Source organism: Phallusia mammillata, chromosome 5, assembly GCF_965637545.1.
Source record: "Phallusia mammillata chromosome 5, kaPhaMamm4.hap1.1, whole genome shotgun sequence".
Classification (NCBI taxonomy): Eukaryota; Metazoa; Chordata; class Ascidiacea; order Phlebobranchia; family Ascidiidae; genus Phallusia; species Phallusia mammillata.
The window spans coordinates 2,363,371-2,371,799 of record NC_137256.1 but is presented as its reverse complement, the minus strand read 5'-3'; the positions used below and the strand labels follow the sequence as shown (position 1 = coordinate 2,371,799).

The following is an 8,429-nucleotide window of genomic DNA, read 5'->3' as shown; positions in this document are numbered from 1 at the left end:
ATGGAAATCGTGACTGTTTTGATGGAAGTGACGAGACACACCACACATGTAACTGCTCTGGAGTTTACGCAAGATGTCCGTGTGCTTCTGGTAACAAACATTGCCCATCTACTGGTAGATGCATACCATTTAACTGGATAGGTGACGACATTGAAGATTGTATTGATGGTAGTGACAAACTTTGTGCATCTCATAACATAACATGCAAATCTTGCTCAATGCTTGCTATGACTTGTAAGAGTAAAATACTTGTCAGGCATTTAGTTCATTCGACAGTGCCAGCAGTGTGCAATTCAGTTGTTCAACATTCATGCGCTGATGACATCAACAGTTGCGGAACAGAGAAAGTGATCTGTGTCTTCTCCCAGTGTGCTGAACCTCCGGATTATTTTTGTCACAATTTGTTTATTTGCAAAAATCAACAGCTTATATTGAACGATTACTTTTGCGATCGAACTGGTGGTTCAGGTCGCGGTTGCGATGACAAAAGCGACGAAAACGAAGCAGGATTCGGCTTCAAATGCTCTGGATCATCGAGAAAGGGTGTTTGTGTTTTGCCTCAGGCCAACGTCTACGATTCAGTGGCTCAATGTTCTGATAAATCTGATCTTTGTTTTGTTAACGGACAGTTCAGATGTTTTAAGTGCTTGGATAAAAAGTTAATCATATCACCCAAGCAAGTTTGTGACGGAATAGTGGATTGCTTTGATATGTCAGATGAATGTTTATGTCCAAATCAGAGTTTATGTGACAAAATAAGAGGAGATTGTCCCCCAAATCAGATGCATTGTTACAATAGTACCATGTGCGTTTCACAAGTACAGACTTTGTGCAACTCAAGTTTACAGTGTGCAGATCAAATCAACACCAAATATTGCTCAAAGTTAAAAAACTCGCGACAAGGCGAGTGTTTACCAAAAAAAGTTGAAGGCCTAGGTCTGGACGAAATATTTAAGTGTGCAAAAACTGACCATGCGCGGTTAAGAAATCAGTTCCAATATTACCTGAGTCGAGGATTCAAAGCACAAGATTTGATAAATTTCATTTGCGATGGAAGTCATTTAGACGTATTTGGTCCTGTAGGTGAAGCACATTGTCCAAATACCTTTCGTTGTTTTTACACTTCGGGGTTTAGCCTGAAAAACACTCAAGTGTGCGACGGAAAAGTCGATTGTTACGATGGTTCAGACGAATTTTATTCTCTATGTCACGAAACTCAATATTATTGCAAAAGTGATTCTTGGATCTCAATTAACAGAAAAACTCTTTGTGACGGAATTACTGATTGTGATAATGAATCTGACGAAAGCATATGCCTTTGTGAAAAGAAAAGATTTTATTGCACAAACAAACAGCCTTTGTCGATTGACATAAAATTGGTGCAAAATGGAATTCGGGATTGTTCGGACGGAAGTGACGAATGTGTGAACTTGGTCGAAAATCCATTTGCAGATGTCAACGAAATGATTTTTAATCCATTTTATCGAGCTATTTTCTGGATAATGGCACTGTTAGCATTGGGAGGAAATTCGTTTGTGTTTGTTGCAACCATCCGCAGTTTACAAAAAGCCAATAAGGACCAAAACGTTTTGATCAACACCAACGTTTTTGTTCTAAATCTGAGTGTTTCTGATTTTCTAATGGGCATTTATCTGCTTGTTGTCATTGTGCAAGCAACTCGATTTTCTGGCTCGTATTGTCTGTTCGACAAGGAATGGAGATCAAGTAGTTTGTGCTCAGGACTTGGAGCGCTTGCAGTTTTGTCTTCAGAAGCCTCTGCCTTGACTATGACAACCATGACCACCTTTCGCCTTGCATCAGCATTTAAACCATTTGCAATTCGAAGTGTTGATGTGAGAAGAGTTTTAATTGCTGAAGTGTTTTGCTGGATTTTATCCATTCTATTGGCAACCATTCCTTTGCTGGATGCTACTTCTGAATATTTTGTAACTGATGTTTGGTTTCCAAATTACTTCTTTGGAAGTGATTTTGTTTCAAGGAAAAACATGTCTCTACTTGCAGAAAGAATTACCAATGTGAAGCCTGAAAGCTGGAACGAAGTGAAACAAACAATCAATAAGGCCTTTCCTCAAAACACTGTTCAAGGAGAGTTTGGATATTATGGAGAAACAAGTGTCTGTATGCCACGTTTGTTTGCCACAACCAGTGAATTTGCTTGGGAATATTCAACATTCCTCATTACAATCAACTTTCTCATGTTCATCTACATGGTTATTGCATATTTTCTCATCTACAAACAGAGCAACCGCATGAAAGGATCCAGAAGCACTGATGTCAGCTCCAAAATGCAGAAGAGAATTTCGAGATTGATTGTGACCGACTTTTGTTGCTGGATTCCAATTTGTGTCATGGGATATTTGAGTGTTGGAGGAATCAAGATGCCACCAGATGCTTACGTGTTGAGCGCTTGTTTATTGCTTCCAATCAACAGCGCCCTCAATCCCTTGCTTTACTCAAAGGCATTTGAAGATCAATTGTTTGAAGCAATGAAGTTTGTTCGTGGTAAGATGTCCACATTGCGAGCATATTCAAGTCGCTCATCGGATTTAGCGGTGATATACAACGCCCAGATGAACGAAGAAGGCGAAGAAGTGATTGAGATCATTTTTTAAACGGACTTTAAATTAATCGATTATGATAAGAGAGAGAAATTTTGGGGTTTTATTGATCGCTTATTGCGTAAACGACAACTCAAATATGCAGTGTTCCAGAAATTACTACATTCGTTTTTCATTCTTTCCGTATAAAACCAAATTTATATGGAACCAATGTGATAAGTATTCGCCATCCCGCTTTAGGTGTGGTTTGATTGCGACCTTTTCAAGCTCTGTGATGTATTTTTTTTTAGTAAAACAAACTGACAAATGTCATGTTGTTTTATTAAAAACTTTCATGTTGAACTTACAATTGTGCACACTTTTGACAAACCCACGACAAGCGTCGTAACGTATGTTACAAAAATGACGTCAAGAGGCGTATTACAGACGCGACGTCTACTAAGTTTTGATGTCGGGTTTATGCTTTACATTGCTTGAGTTTTTTTTTGAAAATGATGTACATATGGTTGTGTTCTTTGTAATTGTTCATACCAAACGACCAATCATCAATAACAGTAAAGCAGTGATTTCCGTTTGTTTATTTCTTCTCGTGTATAACTGCAACACAATGGAATGTGGCAATAATTGAGAGTTATATGTGGTCTCTCGACTATTGACGGAAATTATTCGCTGTTAGCCTGGTCAAGATTCGTTTTCGGAAGGTAACTTGGTTCGTACCCCGCGAAAGTGTTTACCACACCATTATATGGCACTTTCACACATACATATGCTGTTAAAAATTACCCGTAACGGCTGATTTGATCGCCTATCAAGAGCAGCAAGCGTGTCTTTGTTACAGCCGCAGGAATGCGTGAAGCGCCCCACACACATTTCAACCACAAGAATGAACAACTTTTTACGGCAGAACGAGCTCGTGTAAACCAGCATTGTGTAATAAAACAGACCTCCATACGTTTGCTTCCACTTTGTCTCAGTGTAAACGCACCTAGTTAGCAAGTTAGCTGATTATTTTAGTTACATTGATTTGTAGGATCACTCCAGAAAAGGCATTTGTATTTCGTCTAACTGAGAAAAAATCTGAAACGTCATTTATACCACAGAGTAGGTGTGGGAGTTGAAAACCATAGTGAATAAGAAAATGTAATTGTGCAGAAAAAAATGGTTTTTGTCTTGTTTTTAGATGGACTCTACACACGGCACACATGCAGTACAAGGTATTGGACAACTTTGACATTAGAACTACCGTGCAAAATCTAGTTTCGTCCCTGTGGCTTGTTTGCGTTTCTGCTTTATTAACTACAAAATATTTGTCCTTGAGGATTGTTATCAGGTTGTGTAGTAACTATAGGCCAGGACTTGGATCGTTTTGTTCAAATAAAGGCATAATGGCATAAACCAGTGGTTCTCAAACTTTTTTATTATTTTTTCAAACCGGCCTATTTGCCATTACTTCGAGGGCTCGCGGTCCTTAAGCTTGAATGCGTATTTCAGAAAACAAAATGGAGTATGATTGTGCGCGAACAATTGCATTTTCGATAGTTGTCATTCAAGAAAGGTGAACTGCAAATTTGCAAATAAACAAAGCAAAAACTGAAGGCAGGTTTTAAAAAATTGTCTAAACCCCCTGCGATGTAATGTATGCTGGACATTAGGCCACACTAGTAACTTTAAATACCATCACTAATTAATTATTTTTAACTTACATGCACATTAATTGTTTCTTGTTCTTAACAGCCAAACCACCGTATAAATTACGCGCATGGACAAATCAGGTTCAGATTTTCAAAGCTTGGCCACAGACCACCAGTAGCCATAGTTGTTAATTTGCACAAGATGTACACAGAGGTCTATTCCTGTTTAAAAAGAATTGCAATAAAAGTGTGTATTTTGCACCAGTTGTGATTCTACACTGTGCACAGATGATGCACATCATTTTTACTGTGCACATTATTTTTAAAGCATGTCTTGATTTGTGACTTACTCTTTAAGTTACAATTGGTTTTATTTTTTGATACTTCGGATGATTCGGAGCTAAACATGCAGCACTACTTTAATGAACCATGTAAATATATTTGTAGCAGAGAAACATTCGAAGACTTACACAATTTTTCGTTTTTCCCAGGGTTTCCCCGATTAGGTTTAAGAGTGGTACGCGGTCCAACATGGAGATGGGCTGATCAGGTTGGCTCTTACCTCCACTATTCCAATATGTAAAACCTTGTTAACCTTGTAATGTTGCATGGATAAGCCGCAGCTCTGTTTTCGGTAAACAATACCAACAAAAGTTCTATGTTCTATGTGAAAACTGCATTTCTGATAACAAGCGTTGACATGACCAGTCAGATTAAAGCTTCTCCAAATCCATGGTTCGTTTTATACGACCACAAGAGCGAACTATAAAAAGAAGAGGGATCTCCAGGTTTTACGAAGCGAAACAAATCGCGACCCTGACGCCTCAATGTGTTTTTATGTTTTCTTTAGGATGGAGGAGAGGGAATGGTAGGAACCGTCACGGACATAGAGGGCTACATGAAAGACAAATCCATTGACGTAACTTGGGATAATGGTAAAAATAATACATACAGGACCGGAATGCATGGATCTTATGACTTGTTGCTGCTGGATAGCGCACCAACAGGTCAGTATTTGGTTTTAAGATGTATACCTCAACGCATTTTTTCTTTCTACTTCTAAGAATGATTCTTTTCTATGAATGATTTAAAAAAACGCAAATCCCATAATTCGTCATGTGGCAGCGGTTTTTTTCGCAGATTTAAAGTGTGCAAATTGGACCTTTCTATGGACTGCAGTTTATTTTTATTCCGGAAATACTGACCTGATATCTGTTTTACTTTGGTAATATGTGTATAACTTAGGAGTCAAAGTTTTTTAGGATTGTGGCAAGAAAAAATATATTGTATGGGTTGCGGCCCTGGACAGTTTATACGCGGAATAAGGTGGGAGTGTGCCGAGTGCGTCGGAATCAATCTGTGCACTTCATGTTATATGACCATCATAATGTTCATCACCGGTTTTACCGAACAAATAATGCTGAAGTGGGTTCAAATGAAGCTGGGTAAGTCGGCGTAGGAAATATTTACAAAAACAAACAAATATGTGCTGTGGTGGGATTCAATTTTTTTGTCAGCAGGTTCTATCATAAAGTCATATTTTTCAGCCGGTTCTATTACAAAAAGTCCATTGACAGTAATCAGTAATTCTAACCGGTTCGCTGACCTCATAAAAATTAGTGAGACGGCTCTATAGAACCGGTGCAAACCAGCTTAATCCCACCACTAAATATATGTTAAAACAACCTCGAGTTAAAGCAGAAAACTGAACATATTTCATTTCACGATAACACTAGAAACCTTCTTGCATGAGAACAGATGTAAATTATTTTAACAGCATCTTGGCTCCCCCGAGGTACAATTCAAAAGTGGTGCAAAGTCGTGGAATGTACTTTGGAGCAAAAGTGGTACGCGGAAAAGATTGGATATACGGCGAACAGGACCATGGAGATGAAGCGGAAGGGATGGTCTTACAAAACAATAACAAACTGTGAGTGACACCTTATACTTTGTGCCCAGATGCGTTAATGCTTTCTTATACTTTGTGCCAAGCTGCTTTAATTCTAACTCTCTTTTAAGTTGTTCTAACTTGGGAAAAGAGGTAAATTTAGGTTTGTGATGCATTTCAATAAAACAGGCCGAAAAACTGGCAAAAATTATCACTAATAACAATTAATTATCATATTATTAACTTTAACACTGAAAATTTCGACCGCAGATCTGATGATGTAAATCGAAATTCGGTTCGAGTAAAATGGAGAAATGGAAAGATCGCACGGTATCGTGTGGGCAAAGACGGAAAAGTTGATTTGCAATGTCTCTTGTCTGCGTATGGAGACCCATACTATCCTGACCATCTGCCACTTGTAGGTAGGAAAATACATATGCGCATGTGTGGTTTGTATTTATTTGATGTTAAAATGAATAGAAAAGTTGTATCATGTCACAAGCGATCGATTCGACTTTTGACTGCTTTTTTACCGTGTTTGCATGGGATGAATCAACTAATATATGGTTTGACACTTATGAATATACTTTGTAGTTTTTAATTAACTTCTTTATCGGTTAGTGTTACGTTTTGCCAAACATCAGGTGATGAAATGACTTTGGGTTCTATTGGAGAAACACCGGTTTCGCTGGAATTAACTAGCATTGAAATTGGGGACAAAGTCCACATTACTTTGCCTGCTGATCTATTGAAAGATATGATGGCGCCTGGCAGCTGGAACATAGAGATCAGCAAGGTAAAAAACAACAACGGAAAAAGTAGTAATACGCTTATGGTTTAGCGATTGCATTCTGGTAATAACAAATACATTGAGCTAAGTGTGACCAAATGTTGTGTTACTAATTGACTTATTTGTTTGTTATAATCCCAGCTTATCAACCAGCCAGGAAAAGTCAGTCGAATCACTACAAACGGTGAAATCCTTGTGGAATACGATTTGGAAGATTTGGGCCTAAATATTTGTCAAAAAACTTGGTCGTTTCATCAGGCTATGTTGGAAAAAATACACGAGGACCGTAAAGAACCAAATTCCGTTCATAAATCAAAGCAGAAGAATGGTAATTGTTTGCTTTTGTATTGCAGATCTTTTTCCTGAAGAAACACAGTGATGGATTAGTACTAAGTACTATCATAACATATAGAGTCATAAAAATAGGGTGTTTGTAAAAATGTTCAAATTTTTGATATGTCTTGTAATAAACAGAAACAACCATTTTGAAAACTCTACCGTCTTTTGTTGAAACAAGCGAAACATGCTTGTTTTGTGAAGAAGCCAAGGCCATTGTCGTGTTTAAACCTTGCGGTCATCGGATTATGTGCCAACGTAAGTGTTTTGTTGCTGCATTGTTTACTCTTTACTGTGTACATATTTGACAGCTTATTGTAAGGTAACTACAAGAAATACTTGTTGCAATGGGTTTCTTGACAATAACCGAAAAAATACCCCCAGAAGTTTACCATTTTAAACTTATTTCGATTTGGGAATCACAAACAATTAAACAAATTCATAAAACCGCAATTGATATCAAATCACGCTGCAATTGATAATTAATCAAATCACCGATGAGACCACATAGCATTCCGTTGTGATAGTAAAGAGCGGTTTTGACCTCATTACAAATACAACTAGTACCAAACAACTAGATTACTACATTACTTCAACTTTTTTAAAAAACCACAGCTTGTAGTGTTCGTATAAAGAAGTGCCTGTCGTGCCGACAAATCATATCAGCAAAATCTTTGCCACATGAGGAAGAATATACAAAGCTTGCACGCCAGGTAACAAACTGTTGTTAATGCTGTTTGGGTCCCTGCATGTTTAAACTTTGGCAAAATCAAGCTATAATTTAGTCAATTTTTTAAAATTGTAATACTGACTCTGTTTACATGTTAAATTTGTGTTGCTGACTTTTTTGTAAGCTGGAAGAAATAAAGGAACTGCAGCAATGCGGAATTTGCTTGGACGCCAACAAAGACACGGTTTTTACTCCATGTGGACACAGCACTTGTACAGACTGTGCGGAAAAATTGAAGCAGTGTCATATCTGCAGAAATGCAATTACTGCAAAGATTAAACTTTACATGTAAACCGCATGAATGTTAAAAGTGTATGTGCCACCTTGTCTCTTGTCCAACCTATTTGCCCGCTGTTAGATTCTATACTATATGATCTGTTAGCTTTTAGCTTGTGTTTTTCTAATCCGAGTGATAAAAATCGTCTACTGTATACCGAGATTTTTGTGTTGCACCACAAATACGTAAATACTGTCA

At 37.8% G+C, this 8,429-nt stretch overlaps 1 protein-coding gene across 1 annotated transcript; it reads left to right on the top strand.

Annotated features, from left to right (window-relative positions):
• Positions 1 to 5,524: 5,524 nt before the first annotated feature.
• On the top strand, positions 5,525 to 8,429 carry LOC145230265 (E3 ubiquitin-protein ligase MIB2-like). Its single transcript, XM_080095656.1, has 8 exons — positions 5,525 to 5,655; positions 5,988 to 6,140; positions 6,369 to 6,520; positions 6,743 to 6,894; positions 7,030 to 7,216; positions 7,363 to 7,482; positions 7,840 to 7,937; positions 8,079 to 8,429. The coding sequence occupies exons 1-8, from the start codon at positions 5,579 to 5,581 to the stop codon at positions 8,244 to 8,246; spliced, it is 1,107 nt and encodes a 368-aa protein (XP_079951782.1). The 5' UTR covers positions 5,525 to 5,578; the 3' UTR covers positions 8,247 to 8,429.

What these genes read in the sequence shown, in the direction of transcription:
- LOC145230265 (XM_080095656.1), top strand. Translation starts at nt 5,579, where the DNA reads ATGTTATATGACCATCATAATGTTCATCACCGGTTTTACCGAACAAAT. An exon ending in GTGGGTTCAAATGAAGCTGG is followed by an intron (nt 5,656 to 5,987) that starts GTAAGTCGGCGT and finishes TTATTTTAACAG; the next exon opens with CATCTTGGCTCCCCCGAGGT. An exon ending in TGACCATCTGCCACTTGTAG is followed by an intron (nt 6,521 to 6,742) that starts GTAGGAAAATAC and finishes GCCAAACATCAG; the next exon opens with GTGATGAAATGACTTTGGGT.